This window comes from Parus major, chromosome 1A (genome assembly GCF_001522545.3).
Source record: "Parus major isolate Abel chromosome 1A, Parus_major1.1, whole genome shotgun sequence".
NCBI classification, from domain to species: domain Eukaryota; kingdom Metazoa; phylum Chordata; class Aves; order Passeriformes; family Paridae; genus Parus; species Parus major.
In genome coordinates this window covers 33,049,060-33,068,012 of record NC_031773.1, presented here as the reverse complement: position 1 = coordinate 33,068,012, position 18,953 = coordinate 33,049,060, and the positions used below count along the sequence as shown (strand labels likewise).

The window sequence follows — 18,953 nt, the reverse complement described above, 5'->3', positions numbered from 1 at the left end:
AAACCAGAATGACTCCTGTGCTGAGTCCTGTGCTGATGGCTAGCCTGGTGGTAGGGCGGTGGTACTCTTCCCTCACTGCCTGGCAGCTGCTCAGCATCTTTTGAGATGTTTTCTGCTGCATCAGGTTCCTGCCACCTAGCGGTGACAGCCCCACCGTGTTGAGTCCCTTCGCCAACGCAGACAGTGGTTGTCGTATCTTTTCATGAAAACAAAAACCACAAAACAAAAACAACCAACCAACTAAACAAAAAAAAAAATAATATATCAGAGTATACTTTGTAAAGCACAACCTCATAGGTTATTAAACAGTACACTGGATCCTCCGGTAGGTTTTGTCTTTCAGCCCTTAGAAGTCTGTAGATGATATCCCTGACTTGGGTGAAAGAAAACGCCCAAGGCATGTGTTAACATCTGTAAATTTGCCTGCCCACTCCAGCTGGCTCTGCCTGGATCTTGAAGCCACAGGCAATGCAGTAATAAAACAGACTTCACTCGTGCAGTTCTCACTCATTGCCATTCCTTCATCTGCCCAAGTCATCATGCCGTTGTCAACATGTCCATGCATTGCCTAGAAGCCCTGGAAGGTGTATCTATAAAAATAAACATTTCTAAGTAGTTTTATTTAACTTATCTTGTCTTTCACTTTGATTTATGATTATTGTCAACTTGGAATAGGTAGATGTAACAATCAGTTGTCAGCAAACCTGCAGTAAATTTTAAATTAAAATTCTTGAATTTGTCTTTGTTCAATGACATTTTCAGCCTTGCTTAAGCCAAGCACTTTTGAAGATTTGTCATCTTTTTGGTTAGACAATTTAATTCAGGGAAAAAGAAAAATACAGCATCAATCCACATTGCAGCATCGGAGTTGTACCAGGAATGAATCTGGAGCAGCAGATTTATTGACCAAAACACAACAGAAGAAATTGTTGACTTCAATCTTTCTGCACTGATTGAGCCACAGAACAGGCTGCAGTGGAAATTTTCTAGTATTGTGCATTCATGTATGGTTTAATGGATTCAGGCCAATATTGAAAAGAAAGTCAGCACTCACGTCTTTAGAGAAACTGTCACACCATAAAATCTGCATTCTTCCCACTCAGAGATCAAAGATTTGAATTGTCCTGGTGAGGAGGTAGGAAGAAATTTGAAACCCTGAATTGCTTTACTTCCCAGGAACACAGAAAAATGTGGCACTTCTGCCACTCTTTTCTGGAAAATTAGCTTTAAAATAATAGTGGGATTACCTATGAGTTCTTCTGATAAGAAATGTTGATAAAAGCTCTTGCTAATATGTAACCTTTACTCTGGAAGTTCCGAAGATGGTCCTGCTGTCTGTGAGATGTGTGGGCCCTGGTCTTGTTTTTGGCCATGCATCCTTCTTCCAATAACCCTTTCTGCCATTGGGATTACCCAAAGTGCCCAGGAAGAAAATAAAACTTCTGAGTGTAGCAGGAACGATAGTATGCCAATAAAGGTTTTTAGGGATTTAATCGGTGCTCCTTAAGTAATCCAGTTCAGAACATCATGAGAACTATGTCTGAGAGATGAGCCATGCATCTCAAGGAATGTAAGAAATGGATTAGAAAAGCATCATTTGTTGAAGATTAAATGTTTTATAGACAGAAAAAAAATGTGATAAATATGGCTTCTTTAAGCTTTCTTAATGTGATGCTTTCGGTGTTAAGTGAGCACCGGGGGTAGAGCTAATGCAGATTTAAACTAGGAGGAAAATCACCTGGAAGAGCTGCTGCATTAGAATTACATTTTAAAGCTGAAGTCAGGATAGATGCAGCATGTTGTGACAGAAGCCAGTGTAACATCTTCCTTAACAGCAAGTTGTTTATTTGAGGATTGTTTATTTGAGGATGACAATGTCTGGGAGGGAGCAGAGGGGAAAAAAAATCAAATAATTTTTCTAAGTTTGAAAAAGCAACAACGGAGGCAATTCACAAAGGCTGCCAGCATGACCCACACTTAAAGGAGAGACTGAAAAATGGAGAAAACCTCCAAAAATACCATTCTATAACCTAAGAATAACATAGCTGTGATAATGCAGTCAAGCTGGATTGACTTTTTGGATCCTCTTGGTAGTATTCAATTAACAAGCCAAATGATATTCAGACATCTTCCTGGTATTAGTTTTACAAAGTTTAATTTCTGGTAAGAACAGGGAAGACTGGGAAACTCCTGTTTTTAGTTTTGTTTTTTTTCAACAAAAATGTAAAATATTTGGAGATGTGATACTTTTCAGTTGGAAAATTTACATTTGTTTGTTATCAGGTGATTGCATATGGAATATTTAATGTCCAGATATTTTCCACCAGAGAAAATACTCTGTGGGAAGATAATGCTACACTAGAGGCATGCCCTAGGCCCTTTGCTCCAAATATAAGGTGGGATATAGTTTTCTGCTTGCCTTAGTGGCCCCAGAATTTCTGCAGATGGGTGTTAATTAGTCACAAACAGCCTGTCTTTACCATGCTGCTACACTGGACACTGTGTAGTCAGAGAGATATTAACCAATTTAAAAAAAAAAATGTTAAAAACTAGGACCACTGGGATATTCCAAAAATATCTACCTTTTGTATATGCAAATCCAAACCCAGATAGAAACTTGCAGCATAAGTCACCCAAAAGAAAGATGTTTTTCCTACATGTTTTTATTTTAAAATTGATATTTGCAAACCTACCTACTACTAAGGCTTCTCTCCTGTGACTTTACATCCCGGTACAGATGAAGGACTGCTTTGTCTGTTGAGAGAATTTCAACTTGGCTTTGATAGTAGAAGATACTTCAGGACTGCCTGAAGTAACCTTTAAAAACAATTAATTACCATGACTGCTGGTTTTAATTCACTATGACATTGCTCTTTAGGTTAATGCTTTCACCATCCTTCTCTTTAGAACAAGATAATTTTTTGCTTCTCTTGAGGTCATCAGGAATGTTGGTCCTTACATCAACAGAACTTTCAGGATGTGACAGCTACAACTTTATTCTTCACCTTATATTGTCATTGAGGGTTAGATTCTGACAGCTCATTGCAACTAATGATGGTAACATCCAGCATATCTGCAGGTAGATATTTTGATCATAAACCTTCTGCTGCTATTTCCAGATTAAAAACCAACAAAGTTTATTCAGATTTTGCCAGAAATCACAACTGATGGTTCTCATGAATGACATCGAAACACCACTCACATGGCCAGGTTCAAGCCACTGACTAGAAAATAAAAGATTATAGGACATACTCCTTTTTAGATCTCAGCAGATGGTCATCAATGGCCCTATATTTGGATTTGGTCTGTGGAAAGAAAAGGGATACCTTCAGCAGACTATACATCTGAGTTTGCTTCACTGATTTCAGTGGGAGCCACTTAGAAGAATAAAGGTTCAGCATTCTGTTCCCAGGTGCTGTCACAGAAAGAAAAAGCCTAATGAAATTATCTTTGGAAGTGTATCATAGCAAGTCAGGTATTTTGAAATGAATTCAAAGTATCATATTTAATTGAAGATATTTTCTGGAAGCTGTAAAGTACACAAAGCTCTGGTTTATCTGAAGTTGAAAAGGCATCCAAGACTAAATTGATTGAAACTTACATTTTGGGTACTGAGACTGAGCAGCTGTGATAAGGACCAGATTGCTGGTTGGGTGGCATTTTCCTTTTCAAGTGGTATTGGAAACTTTAAATTTTGACACAGATTGAAAGAAAATACTAGAAACCATCTTATTTGTGCAGACCAGCTGTAAAAACAGCACCCATTTAATAGAGGTCCTGAGAAGATCCCACCACCAGGAGGTCTGGCTGCCAGGGCTCAGGCATGATGCAGTCAGTGCAGCCAAGGCAGAGGTCCCCAGGTGGTGCCATGGGGAGGCTCCAGCTGGGACCCAGCCTTGTCCTGGGGGAGCTGCTGCCAGATGAGCCTTTACCTGAGAGACAGTGTTGCTGTGTGTCCTCAGCCCATCCCCACCTGGTGGTTTTCTCTACCTGGGAATGTGTGGAGTCAGGATCAACTGTACAGGTCTTGCATTCAGCAAATCTCATTAACAAGTGCCAGACAGCAACATGGACCACTGGGCCTCTCTCTGGGACCACCAGGATAGGGCCAGGGTAGGGCCTGGCTCAGCCTGTAACTCCACGCCTGCATCCCCTGCAGCCAACACAAAGACTGACACTGTCTTCAGCCAAAGATGAGTAAGGCCCTCCAGGAACATCCTCAGCTTTCTCAGTTACCCTGGTGAACACTACCTGGAAAAATTTTGAAGAAACTCAAGATATGTGTGTCACAGTGATGTCATATCTGCTGTAGAAGGGACTTTGGGATTTTTGCCAACTGCTATTTACACAAGACATTATTAGAATGGTGTTCCTGGGGGGCTGCAGATGGGGAAGGAGGTAGAAAACAGCTGTGGTGGTAAATATTAGATTTCTTTGTGCTCATATGTATGTCAGAGAGAAATGAAGCTCAGACAAATAAGGAATTTCAGCTTTAGTAAGGACATGCTGACAAGATCGCTAAGATTTGATTTGTGTGGCACCGAATCACCTACCAGGCAGGAGCACGTGATGGCATTTCTGGTGAGTTATCCAGAGTACAGAGTTTGTTATTTATACTGGCTTTATGTTGATCGGGGGAACTGGTGTGGTATGGACAGAATATACTCAAAACCAATAAAAACTGAAACACTTTTTTAGCACATTCAAATCACGTGCCTGCAGCAATTTGCACCATAAGGCTGCAGCGTTTTGATGCAGTATTCAGTGCCCCAAAATATTCTTGTGTATTGCCTAACATAATTCCAACTGTAAAGCTGATCTGCAGTAACCAAAGGCTCATACAGAATGTTCAGAAGATCTTGTCATTGTGAACAGCCACATGTGTCAGAACCAGGTACAAACAGATTTATTCCAATACCTAAATACAGGTAAGAAATATGTACACCAGCTGATGTGTGTATGCGTAGGGCAGACAAAGGCCAGGACAACAAGATTTTCATTCTGCCCTACAGGGCTGTTGAAATAGACTTCTATCTGTCCAGCTCCTGAAGGATACTGCCAGGAGTAGCAGGGAAGAAGCATAGCTGATCACATCTTGATTCCAAACATAAAGAACACTCTCTTTTGGACACTGTAGCTAATTTGCACTCCCTTAATGAGTCTTCCTTTCTAAGTGGCTATGAGTCAGCATCATGGAAGTGTGATTTCTTACTGATGTATGTATATAGCACCAATAGTGTGATAACAGATTATTGTTAAAAATGGCATGCAGAGCAAAGTAAGAAATGAAAAATAACAAAAAATTCACTTAAAGTTCAGGACGAACTTTATGAAAAGTTTTCTTAATACAACATGGAGAATTCTGTCTGTCTAACAGATGGTCCTCTACAGTGACTATTAGCTTCTTTGCCTTCCCTTTTGAAGCTGAGCTGCATTACCTTGCCAACCCAGCTGAGCCTGCCCACCAAAGGCGTGGTACATCTCATGCTTCCATTGTTACAACGCAGTTACCAATGCATCAGATCATCCTGGGATAATACTCACACATCCTGTCTACAGGAGTTACTCCCCTAGGGGCTGTCAGAACAGATTATTTATGCCAGCATTGCACAATTTTGCTACCTCAGCACACAAATCTTACGCACCTTTAAAAGCAGAAAGGAAATTACTTCTACAGTATGAACAGTCACGTTGACTGGTAATGACTGAGTGCATAGAGCTGCACACATATCACAAAGTAATGCTCTGTGCTCCATACAGAAGCAGAGATCACTGTTGTTTATACCTACAAAATGGGTGGAAGCTCCTTTGCTGAAGGATGAGCAGCTGTGGCTTCTCTGTGCTCTTCACTTGACCATTAGATCAAAATGACACACGCTCTCCTGCCTTCTTTTTTCTTCTAATGTAAAAAATGAAGTTGGCCATGGTTGGTTTTTCATCATCTACACACATTTGAGATACTCTGTTCTTCTTCTGAACTGGAATTCTACACTTTTTAAAAACTACCTTGTGCTTTTATAAAAATAAACAAACCAACCCTCATGATTAGCAGACACCAAACTATGGTTAAAAATCTCCTTATTCTCACTTTAAAGAGGGAAGAACCTTGAGCTAAGGAAGCTGATTTCCAAAATGGTCTGATCTAAGACATTTTAAAGATCCAAGATCACCCTGGGTTGCCATGGAGGTTGGCAGCCCTCGGTTGTCGAAAGCCCTGCTCTACATGTCTGGCCCTGTCTGGGGTTAAAGATGAAGTTCTCAAAGGCAGCTATCACTTTTGACAGTGCTTTGCCCTGAGAATGTACAATACACAAATAAGTAGATGGTAGGTTGAGAGTTGGATCTGTCTATTCATATTTCATGTTTATGGCCTCTTTTACAGCTATAAAGAAGAACTATATAAGCATTTTTGCTATTCAGAATGAAATTGCACCAGAGAGACAGACTACTTTAAGATGATGAGTGTTAATGCTTTTGCCAAGCTCAGGGATGTGAAGCCAGGATATCTTCAAACCCAGACTCCTGTAAGCAACAAAACACTGTCCTTTAAAAACTGCTGGATCAGCTCTGTCACTTGAAAAAGGGATTGAAATGACTTCTAAAATTAAAGTAGTTTTAACACTGCAGTTTCTAAATGGGTTGTAAAATAAGCTGGGACAAGTTTTCACAAGAAACATTTGCTCTTAAGAGTAAAACCGTGGGACCTGAGCCAGGCCAGCTGTGCTACCACCCCTCCTTTACTCCTGTACCAGTGAGTGCCAGAGGCTACAGACTCTGGAGGTAGGGAACACGTTTCATTGCTCTTGTTTGATTCCCTTTAGGCTGACACATGGAGTGGAGTTGTCAGGCTTCACAGCAAGCTGTGTCTAGCCTTCTTTGGCTGGAGGAAGAGCTGCTGATACATCAAGCTCTGAGTTTTGGCAAGAGACACCATCAGTGTTAAACCAAAAGAAAGAGACTTAAGCTTACCAGCTCCCTAAGGGAGGGTTGCCTGTGGGATCCAAATTTACAAGTAGCTATAGAAACAGGTCACGGGAAGGTCCCTGTTTCATTAGATGTAATAATTAGCTGCTCACAGGCTGAAGTTCAAGGAGTATGGGTGTCAAGAGACAGAAAAGGTCAAAGATTAGGTCTGGATGTATAGCAAGATGTGGTGATGCTAATGGGAAAACAAGCTGTGAAGAGAAAAAAATATGGGTGACAAATTACGCATTTGAAATTATACACATAAAAAAATCAAAATAATTTTTGTACATGGTTTATCAAAAGAAACGGAATCTTTTGATTAATTTGAAGAACAGCAGTAAGATAATCTAGATCTGGAGTAGGAATCAGCAAGGCAAATTAAAATACTTATATTTGCTTTACAGAAAATAAAGGAAAAAGATTGTCAACCTCTCAAGTGTTACAGAAATGTGAAGTGACTTGAACTCAGAATTACTTAGATGTCTAATTTAACAACACAAGCTTTAAATGCTTACTTCTTTAAACATTAGGATCCAATAAATTATACAGACCAGTTACTGACAGATACACACTTACATCACTCTCTGCAAGTTTATGTTCCAGAAAACTGGAAACAATCCTTTCCTACTTTTCCAGACTGTGGGTTTGTGAATGCAGTGCAACTTTTTGATCAACACAGATCCATGTTTATGCTTTCATTATTCATTTATTAGTTTATTTATTCAACCCTCATATGGAAACACTGTTACTGGCCTAAGCATCTTCGCATTCTTACATCATGTTTAGTAATGTGTATGCATTGAACCTGAAGTGGCTGGTATACATCAGCAGTAATAAAAAGCATGAGGTAAAGACACTAGTAGCTCAATGTTTGCCATATTTATTAAAGTGCTTCCCCCACATAAGCTATTCCTATCTCATAGCTATAAGGAGATCTAAAATTCAACTTAAATCAATCGGTGCATAAAGAGGAATGTGAATTCTGTTGTTTCAGGATAATTTATTGTGTTTTATCTTAAAAAAATAAAAAGAGACATGAAGAAATATAAAAGTCTGCATGTCAGGATGGTGTGGTGTCCTACTATGTTTCTGCAATAAAGAATCAAATCCATCTCCAAATTCAGCCAGCCCCAAACCATCTATAAAAGCACTTGTAGTTTGACAATTGAAAAACTCCCTAAAAACATATGGAAATTATGTCTGGCCTGGTTTCCATACATATCAAAGAGGAAAGATTCCTGGCAAACCTGGAATATGTATTTTGAACATTGTATTTTTGCCAGCTGGCTTTTCGCATTCTGTAGCGAGTTCGCACATTGCTTTAGAAAATGTACTGAACTAGACCCGATTGAACATTACAAAATAAATCACTGTAATAACAAAACAAACAACTTTATATGGTGGACCTAGCAGTTTCAAGTGTAATCGGCAAGTAAATAATAGCAACATTATTGTCCTGATCTCGAAATTCACGAATAAAGATGTATGGAACTTGAAAACACTATCAGTACAACACCTTTCTTCTGCTCCCCCCGCTGCTGTTCACATCGCAGAACATTTTACTTTGCTCGCAAGCGTTTCATTACAGATTGATGCTCTCACATAGACAAAAAAATTGTTGCTCACCAGTTACACGGGGTCCCAGCGGACCCAAACTCTGCTAGAGCGAGTGTGTCCGGGACTGACAGTCCTGCCGTGCCTGGCAGGGCGCTTTGCCGAGGCAGAGGAGACACAGCTTTCCCCAGCACAGGCTTTTGGGGAGGGAACACGGGGAGGCTCGGCAGCCACGGGCAACGGGGAGTGTAAACAGAGAGCCCGGGCTCTTCTTGGGCGGTACGTCCATCTGTGCACGTTTTGGTTTTTACCACCCTCTCCATTCTTTTTAATGTGATACAGTCCAAACCGGCCAGGATGGAGATTAGCAAGGGGAAGGCAGTGAGAAAAGCGACCCCCGAGGGAAGATCTGAACGAGAAGGTGGATTAGGACCTCCTGACCGGGTGGCGAGGTCGGGTGAGGTGGCGAAGGCGAACCGGCAGCCGGCACGCCATCGCAGCAGAGGCTCCAGAAGGGTAGGAAACGTTTTTTTTTCCTTTCTCGAAAGGCTATTTTTGTAGCAACATAAAGCTGCATGCATGGACACGTGATTTTTTTTTTTGTAACGAAGGCGCTCAAGTTCCCTCGGGCCTTGCGATGCATTAGCACCAGGTGCCTCCCCGCTGTGCCTCCCCAGATGGCCGCACAGCGCCGTGACCGGGGATCAGCCTTTCAGTGCGGACACCGGGCCGACACCAGCCCGCCGCGCCACCGGGCCCGGGGAAAGCGGCACGGCCGGGCCCTCCCCGCCCGCCCGGGGCGGCCGCGCAGGCGCCCGGCGAGCTGAGGGGAGGCGGACCGGGCCGGGCCCTGAGGGGAGGCGGACCGGACCGGGCCGGGCCGGGCCGGCGGCGGACTCCGGGCCCCGGCGGTGCGGTGGCCGCGACCACACCATGCCCGTGCGGTTCAGGGTGAGCCGAACGGGAGCGGGTTCGGCGGGCCGGGCACGGCCCCGGGCTCAGGGGCGGCAGGAGCGGGGCTGCGGCCGGTCCTGGGGTAGCGGGAAAGGGAAGGCCCCTGCGCTACGGCACCCGGCAGTAAAGACAGAACGAGCTCTGTCGTGCGGGTGACGGCGAATCCAGGCTGTGTTTGTTCCTGAAGCCATTCACTTGAAGACATAAGACACGTTTTTGGTTTTTAAAAAATTTATATTAACACTTCCGCGTTTTCTCAGCAGTACTTTTTGTTCTCCGACGGGGGTAGGTTTAGGAAGATGCAGAGCAACCTGCCAGCTTAGCTCATCCTGCAGCAGCGTGTTGTTGTTTTCCCCGTTTGGGAGATTTGATACCGGCAGGAGCAGTGAAGCAGGATTTGCACCGGTGGCTTGACAAGACTCCTCTCTGTTTGCTGTAGGGACTGAGTGAATACAAGAGAAACTTCAAATGGAGAAGCCCCGAGTTTTGTAGCCCGTCCCAGCAGCAGAAATCCTTGTGGGCAGGACTTCGGTCGGATCAGTTTGGTAAGTGCCCCTGGAAGCTGCCCCCTTGGTTGCAGCCTAGGTCCGGAAAGTTTCGCTGTGATGAGTGCGTGGCCACAGTGAACCGTCGCTGTTTACGGTTTGTGCACCTTGTAATTAAATTAAAAGTACATCTTGGTCATCATTTACCATGTCATATGTCTTTTTGAACTCCATATTCTTTATGGCTGCATTGAAACTTTCTTTTTCAATCAGTGATATTTATATAAACCTTGGGAAAAAAAAGTAGTTTCTGACATGCAGCGTAAGCTAAGACATGAAACACAGGTGCAGTGCTAACCCATATAGGGTGTGTTGAGGGTGGGATTGGGTTATCTGTGATGTATGGAAATAGTAAATAGAATTCCATTTTTAAGAAGAGATTAAGTTGTTATGAACTTAATAGGTACAGCTAACTAAAAGAGAAGGTCAGACACTACAGTGAAAACCTTGTCATACTGCAGGGTAGGATTTAAGGATTGTAGGCATTATCATGACAGGGAAATGTGGGGATAGAAAGCAGGATGAAGAGGAAATAGTGGTTGGATTGAAAGGCCTGTAGGGAACTGAGGAAGAGTAGTAAGCTGAAGAGTGATGACACCTGCAGTGCTTTGAAAAGGAGTAGTAAAAAATAATAATTATTGTAGTGACACAAAGCAGAGGGAAAAAACATTTGTGCAGTTCACTGCAACTGCTCTATGCAGTTTGTGTAATTTGAGTACAATGCATTCATTCCTACAATAATAAGTGTTCTAAATTATGGCCTTGTAATTAAGAACTGACTACTGGCAATAGGTTTTTTTTTTCAGTCAAGGTGCTAGACATTTAAATAAGTAATTGAATCTTGCTAAAGGTTATGATTTAGATATATTACTTCTTCCTTCCATTACTGCAAAATACATCTTTCTTTAACCTTGCTTTCCCTTGCACATGGGTCTGTGTATGGGTACCTCATATTGAGGACTGTCACGGATTCTGAAACACTTAAACGTCTAAGCATGTTAACATGTAATCAGTGATATGATAATTTCACAGCCATGCCCATAATTCATAGTCTGTCCCTGCTCCAAGCTTTCTAGTAATCAGTGATACGATAAACTTCCAGTTTATTCTCGTTGTAGAGTGATATTATGTGTTTAGTGAATGTTTCTGTTAAATCTAATCTGGCTTTTTCTCAGGAATCACAAGAGAACCAAAATTCATTTCCAAGAGAAGGGTACCTTACCATAATCCACAGATTTCGAAGTCCCTTGAATGGACAGCAGATTGTGATTTGAATGATGCGTTGGAAACAGAAGCTGCCGAGTTGCACCCTGACCACAACAACAATAATGTGAATCAGGAAAAGCTTGAAACACCAGAAGGACTCAGACATCCCCCAGAAGTTCAGTCACATGTGGGAGATTCTGGTGGTGAAACAGCTCTTGCCCTTGCAGAGAACAACATGAAGAAATCACCCTCAGAAGCTCCACCAAATCAAAATGAAGCATTTTTATCTCCAAAAAAGGAATCAGAAAAAATGGGTAATTTGGTAAGGGAGTAGGGTTTTTTTAATTGACCAGTCTAAAAATTTCTAACAGTAATTTTACACACATGCTCAGACTGTCATGTCAAACTCTTTCCTTGTTTTTGTCTGTTGATACTCTTGTAGTTTCTTTGTTGGGAGACGAGTATGTTTGAGATGAGATTTTGGTGCTACTTAATAGAATTTGCTCTTCATTTGCATCTTCAGAATATGTCACCACTGCTGATTTCAATTAAACAAGGATTTAGCCAATATATATATATTTTTGGGGCAATTTGCCGTAATGAGAAGATGTACTTTACATCCATTTTGTTGTTGAAATCAAAACCCAAACCATTGTTTTGGAAGCGTGTGTTGAAAGAAGTTGCAAAATACTGTAGGAAAGGAAACAGTCATTGTTTGTTTTTTTATTTCATTGTTAGTTTCACAGAGCACTTCAGAGAAAAGCAGACATAAATATCCCCAGGAATTCTGAATATCAAAGCCAGTTTGTCTGGAAGAGTCCTCATGAAAAGTCACCAATACTTGCAGCTGAACAGGTAACATTATAGAATCCAAAAAGCAAATGAATACTTTCTTTTGTGTATCAGCAAAGTTTTTCTTTCAAAAAGATTTCCTTTTTATGCTCTTTAGGTGCGGGAACTACAAACTTTAATGTTGTTATATTTATTTTTCTCTGTCACTATACAAAAGTGTATCAAGATTGGATTTGGTTCCATGTGATTCTTTATTGTGGTTAGGCCCAAGTATTTGTTCTCCTTAGGCCTTGTATATCATTCTTTCTAACAGGGTCCTGTTCTTCTGTTTGCATTAATTTACCTGTGTTGCCCCAGTTTCTTAGTCTCCACCTCTGTGCACATACACTTCTAAGCCCTAAGGTGTGTCTCTCTAATGTTTTATTCTTTCATGAGAACAGCTTATATTTCAAAGTAGAGTTTTCTGATTTTAAGATATTCTTGTGATGTTTTAATATATCTCATGAGCTTTTGGGCTTTGTAGGGTTGAAAATGCTGCTTTTTTTGGTGAGATCATAAAGAGTAACTGAGTGTGAGACTGCTTTGTATTTTCAGTTAACTCTTACTGGGACCAGGCTCTAGGAGACTCAGTCCTTTGGTCATTCTACAGTGTAAAACTGGCATTCCTGCATTTGTCTTCTCTTCCTTCACTAGAAGCATATACATTAGTGGGGTTACTAGAGATGGTGTGCTCTTTTTATCCTCAGGTGGTGGATTTGGTCAGTAACATCTTTCAGAGGCAATCAATGTTGATAATTAAGATAGTCACTATCATATCTTTTTCTGTTGGAGTACCAAGCAGGTGGATTTACTGCAGGATATGTTTCCCAGCTGCCCCTTATCCAATGGAAACTCACTGAAATACATGCCAGTAGTATAGAGAAGGACCTCAAAGGACCTTTTGAGGAAGAGGCAGTTTTCAGAAAGTCACCTTATGGAAAAAGTCAAAGAGAATTCCATTTGATTGTGTGCAATCAATTTGATAATTTCATTATGAATGCTTTTGAGCATTGTGCTTTTTTCAGAAAAAAAGCTTTTTTTCACAGCTTACACAGAAGAGGAAAGAGTGAGAATAAGTCTATAGACACTATACATCCATGGATAAGTAGCTTATGGAAAATTTAATGATAAAAATTATACATATTAACAAATTTTTATTCTTCACTGAATATGATATGACTGTGAATATGATCTTCACATATATGGTATGACTGACAATATACCTCAATACTGACAGTCCCTTTCCCTTGAAGAGATTCTGTGAAAACATCAAAGTTGTCCAAGTTAGGTTTTAAGTCAGACCTAAATTCTCATAGCAAATCTATGGAAAATGCATGCTTCTCACACATGGTACTGTCTTGAAATTTTGAGCTTTATGAGGAGATAATACATGACCACATGTGAATTCTCTACCTTGATTTATAATACTATAATACTACTATCTTGATTATAACACTAATTAGTTGGAAAGGAGTGGATTTTAATTTGCCCAAGCTCTAAGCATCCAGCTCTAAAACTCAGGATAGTTTTTTGTTACTTATGGACAGGACATGTACTGAGGACACAAATGGAAGTTTTATGACATGCCTTTATAAAAACTGATCCTACATACAGCTCTGAAGGTGAACAAATAAATAAAACCTCTGATAGTAAACTTCAGTAAGAACAGTGTTTGATCACAGGCTTAACTCTGTCTGACTTAGTCACTTTTAAATCTTTCTTATGTGTATTTAAATTTTTCTTGAATTTCTCCTACAAGTTCATTAGTCAACACATGCTGTATTTGTACAGGTGACTGTCCCTCTGCTCTTATATGAGTGTATTTATGTGAATTAGTTAACAGATTTTGAAAATTTAGCCTTAAGGTGAATAAATCACACTGTTTTTCTTTGTTTTGTTTTCTTCCTCCCACGCAGCTGATTTGCAACACAAAGAAATCCATACCTCCGGTTAAACCTCCTGCCATTACTTCTGAAACTGCATATGAGAGAAATTCCAAAGGGTCTCCTGTTAATAGTCCACAAGAGAGAGGTGGTTCAGAAGACAAAGAATTTCTGGTGTGTTAACAAGTAAATACTTCCCAGAAAGAAAAGCTTTAGCAGTACCTCTGCAGATTTGATCTATTCTGTATGGGGGTAGATTTAGGTTGAATTTATTTTGTGTTGATAGTGACACTGGACTCAGTAGTGGTTTTGCTGTGAAAGACTGAAAATAATTCTGTGAAGCTCTGCTCTTGGGGGATTCTGTAGAGGGTCCTCTGTACAGCATTTTTTTCAGTTTTAAGTTTCTGAGTTTTGCAGTGATTTTTTTTGTTGATTCCCAATTGACACTTTGTTTTTAGTAATTAGGATAGTTTCTGCAATATAAATCTCTGATTTATCCTCTGATTGGTGCCAGTGTTGTGTCTTGGTGTGCAGTAGGGCTAGATGGGAGGTCTGGAAATCTTTGAAAGTCACAAATCAGAGATAGTGAATTTTCTTCCCACAGTGGCAAGCAGTATCTCTGTAGTCTTTCCATGTCACCTGACTTTGCTTCCACTGGGCATACATCTTCCTTTTTTGCCTTTCTGAGTCAGCTCCCTTAGGACCTGTTCCAAAAATCTGTCATTCTGGTTTTTTAGGAATCTTCTGGCCTGGCTTGTACCAGCTGTGTGATGCTCCCAGTTAATCTGAGTCTCCTCACTACCCATCTCTGGTGCTGATAGAACAGAAAGGGCGTTGTGAAACAAGGTGTTCGTTAGCACCACTGCTGAGCAAAAGGTGTACTTAACATGCAGTGCCTTGGCTTAACTCATTGGTACTTCTGAGGGGATTGTTAGCTTGGAGGTTTTATCATTTAAAACTCAGACCTGCCCAGTTCTTTAAATCCCATCTGGAAATGAGAAATTTTATGTGCCCTTTTGCCTCTTTAAGTAGATATGAAGAAAGGTTGAAAGGCCTGAGGCTTGCAGGTAGCATTTATCTGGACCTCATCTCGTATGAATATCTTGAAAAAGTTTGGGGGGATTTTGGTGGACTTTTTTTATTTTTTGTTTAAATTGAATTTGAGCAGTATCTGTGAAGATCTCTGTCAGAATCAGAAGTCATACATTGGATTTCAGAAAGAATGAAATAATCATGAAAGAGAATCTTTAGTGTAAAACCCAAACAAATCAATCTAAACATATATAAAACAAAATAAATATTTTAAACTTTGCCTTCTACACTCAGGTTAGAATGTGTAGATAATATTTTATTTCTGTGTTTCATGTTGAATTAATTCTGTAAAGTGGTCAAAATGAATCATCTAGCTAGTTGAATGTTGCACTCAATCTTAACTTTGGCATTTTGCTAGTTTATTTTTGTGTTAATAAAAGAATGTGGTATTCTTGTTTGTATTAAATATTCAAAACAGCAAACACTAAAATTAAATATTTGCAAGTGCTTGATGTCAAAAGAAGTATGAGGGTTTTCAGACTGTTAGCTAATATGGTATTTTTAAAATTATCTTTGCCTTAGAGTAAGAGGGAAGAACCGTTTCAAAAACCAGCAGAAGATGCAGCAAAACAAGGGAAATCAGAACAGAAACATCCTAAACAAAATAATAAGCAACATATCAGTCCAAAGCCCCTCACTTTACATACAAGTCGTGGGTATGTATAAAATAGGAAAACCTAGACTAGTGAGTAGGTGTACAGCAGCCTGGTATTTAGAACGATGGACTATGGACGTTTAACCACACAACCCTGCAGCTGCAGGGGCAAATGCCCCTTGCAGCACTGAGATTGAGCTGCTTGTGGGTACATCTAAACCTGATGTCAATTTCCATCCTCTTCTCTGGGAAGTGGAAGTGGGAGCTTTGTGACCACTCCAGTTGAACCTTGTGATGCAGTAATAGCAGTATTAATGACTACAACATGAATGAAGTAAAATCAGCGCAGTGGTGCTGCTTAACTTCAACAGGTGCTTTGGAAGTTGTAGTCACTTTTCAAACTTCCTTACCTACTGTGCCCACTCCACACCTTAAAATGTGGTTGTTGTACTTGATGCCTGCTTATTCTGGTCTGTAAGGCCTTTTGTACCTGAGTGACAAAAGTAAACACATGAGGTAAAGAAAAGAAATCTGTCCTGTTTAGAGTAATCTGGCAAGTATGGAAATGGAGTGAAATTTTATGTTATTGAGTGCTATCAGAGTACCACCTTCTTTCTGCCACATGCCTACATTGCAAGAATTGAACTCTTATTTCCATTTCATACACATCTGAGATATGTCAAGAGCAATAAAAGCCAAGAAGTAGGCTTTAAAATGCATAGATAATCCATCTCTACTATATTTGTGCTTAACACATGCCCCAGCAGTTGCTTTCATTCTTTGTGGCAGTGTTAAGACATTAGATTGAAGATGGGAGAAGAGACTTACCTGTCTGAATGCTGTTGGATATTTGGAGTTGATTACAAAATGATCACCCAAAATTCTATGAAGTAAAATTGGTTTATGGAAAAGTGAATGGATATAGTATAGCTAAAACCTTTAGCTATTTGGTTTTCTTACTCTTTGCAGCAGATTGTAGTCAATTTTGTAGTGAGTAATATGCAAAATTCTTGATCATTTGCTGGGGATCTTTTCATCTAAGCGCAAATTTCTGCCTCTTATGCCTTCAGTGTAGTAGCACAAGACAAAATTCTCTTAAAAAATCACTGGGCAAATAGCTGTCAAAATGTGCAAGTTCTCAATATGCAGACAGGATTGATACTTGTATGCAAGCTGTGTTACAATGCATAGCTTGCTTTTGCAGCAGAATGACTGGGATCAAGGCACAGCAGTGTTGTGTTTTTTGTGCTAATCCATTGGTTTTGCAACCAAAAGTGAAGGATTTCTGTCAGTTTTAAAGAAAGGGACATACTGAGAGAAATTTTGATTATAAAGGGTTATTTGACCTTCATATTTTTCTTTTCACAATGTTCATTTTATTCTCTGACTTCAGGCTTTTATGACCTATTTCTGAAGAAGGATTGAAAAATAGGGCTTTTCCACCCTGTGCTGAATATATTAAAATTAAGTTGGTAATGTTCTGAAGCATGATTAAATCCAAAAATATCTTTAGATTTAAGCTGATACATCCACAGTTCGGTGCTTAAGGACTCGAAGTACTGCTTACTGCCTGCTATAGGTTCCACAATCTTAATTTTTCTGTGTTTGTATGTGTGTGGCAGAAGGGAAAAATGAACCCATCTTTTCAAGTACTGAGGCCTGCTGAAGATCAAAGTCTCTAGGACATAGATGAATTATACTGACCAGTGTTCTGGCAGTCAGATGTTTCTAGCCCCAGCAGCTCACCCCACCCATATGGAGAGTGCCTTTAAAGTGGAGTTCATAGAAGGAAATGTCTCAGACACATTAATGACAAAACAGGCATTTTTACTTAATTGTACCTTCATCAGTGACTTAAATCAAGGTCTCACACTTTGCATTGAAGTAATTGAGGCTGATTTGTGTATTATGCTCTGCTTATTGGCTGTCAGGGCAAAAGCTTCTGGTGGAAGTGTTGCTAGGATAAAAAGACAGGAGTAACTACTTGAAGGACCACCAACTGTGAATGAGTATTTTTCACAGCTTTCCTAGTTGTCATGGTTTGAGTTGTTTGTGCATGTGTTTTTTGCGTCTCACTGGCATTTAGGTACAAGTAGATTTATGCTGGTTGAGTAATTTTAAAAGTGCTCTTAAAGGGTATTCTGGGTATCAAACTTCTTTTTTCTCTCCTCATTCTTGATTTCTTAGGAAGTTGAACACTGAATATAGTTCAAAATTTTTGTCTCCAGCCCAGTATTTCTACAAAGATGGAGTTTGGTCTCGCATTAAGAGTAAAGCTCACAATGAGGTGAGTATGCTTAGAAGATCTGAAGCCTGGGTATGCTTTGTATTTTGACTTCTAGGTGCAAAAACTTTGAATTGTGGTATTTATAAGATACAGCTTTGCGATTGTAATGCTAATGACTCAAATTCCCAAAGGTGAGTATACAAAGACAATTAGATTCTAACAAGTCAGTATAATACAGAGAGAAAAAAAATGAGATGATGAGACAAAAAAAAAAAAATAAAATTAATGTGACCTTCAAACTGTGGGAGAAGTTTTGCTTCCCGTACAATCAGGATCATTCAGAACAGAATCTCTTGTGATAGTTAATGTTATTCTTGATGATCAGCCCAGTTGTAACAAGCAGAAGTGTTCAAAATACAGAGCTGAATGATAGGAGATTCCAAGGGAATAGCAGTGAAAAGGACAGCATATGTATCAGCCTAGGTTGGCTTGATAGTCAGGCTCAGTTTGTTAGCTTACCATGCGTGAATCCATTAAAAGCAGTCAGCTGAATTCTGTCATATGCAATGTAAAACTGAAAATTTTTCTTGCAAATTTCAGTCAGTGTATTTTCTTGTAGTTTATTCAGAAACTGCAATCCATACTGTACTGTACACGAAGTCATTTGACAGAACTATGAAAATGCTGAGTGGCTTCAACACCCCACACCATTTTTTAGCATTATTAAGTGTGATTCCTGAATTAGTCAAGGAAATCTAAACCATTAATAGTGTGCAAAGAAACTGCTAGAGCTAGCTCTGCAACTCTTGATTACAGTGAATTGACATGGTCTTCTCCTAGCTGATTGAGGGAACCTTTGAGACACTGTGCTGCTGCCTTTGTGGTAAATACTTGGAAATGTGAGTTTCCTCATCAGTTTGGTCCACGGTGATGTGGGAGGTAGAACTGGAGGAAATGGTTCTAGGGTGCTGGGCTTTGAGAATGTAGGTTCTCTTTGAAAATAAGTTTCTCTGAGAATTGCAGTAGTCTGGTAGCTTTCAGTTCTGTGTTTTCATTCTAGCTTTAATCTAGCAAGTAATTTTCCTTTAAGCTAAAAGAAA

General features: G+C 40.0%; 1 protein-coding gene across 5 annotated transcripts in view; it reads left to right on the top strand.

Moving 5' to 3' along the window:
• The window catches only part of MDM1 (Mdm1 nuclear protein), a 49,428-nt gene that overhangs the window by 19,335 nt on the left and 11,140 nt on the right, over positions 1 to 18,953 (top strand). For 2 of the 5 annotated variants that reach the window (XM_015628510.2, XM_015628511.2), the window contains exons 3-9: positions 8,863 to 9,036; positions 9,914 to 10,019; positions 11,195 to 11,547; positions 11,964 to 12,080; positions 13,973 to 14,113; positions 15,554 to 15,687; positions 17,814 to 17,913. In XM_015628510.2, the coding sequence (XP_015483996.1) occupies positions 8,863 to 9,036; positions 9,914 to 10,019; positions 11,195 to 11,547; positions 11,964 to 12,080; positions 13,973 to 14,113; positions 15,554 to 15,687; positions 17,814 to 17,913 (1,125 nt within the window). Of the gene's footprint in view, positions 1 to 8,862; positions 9,037 to 9,364; positions 9,472 to 9,913; positions 10,020 to 11,194; positions 11,548 to 11,963; positions 12,081 to 13,972; positions 14,114 to 15,553; positions 15,688 to 17,813; positions 17,914 to 18,953 lie in introns of those variants that run through there. The other 3 variants (XM_015628513.2, XM_015628512.2, XM_033514264.1) reach the window with 2 other exon arrangements.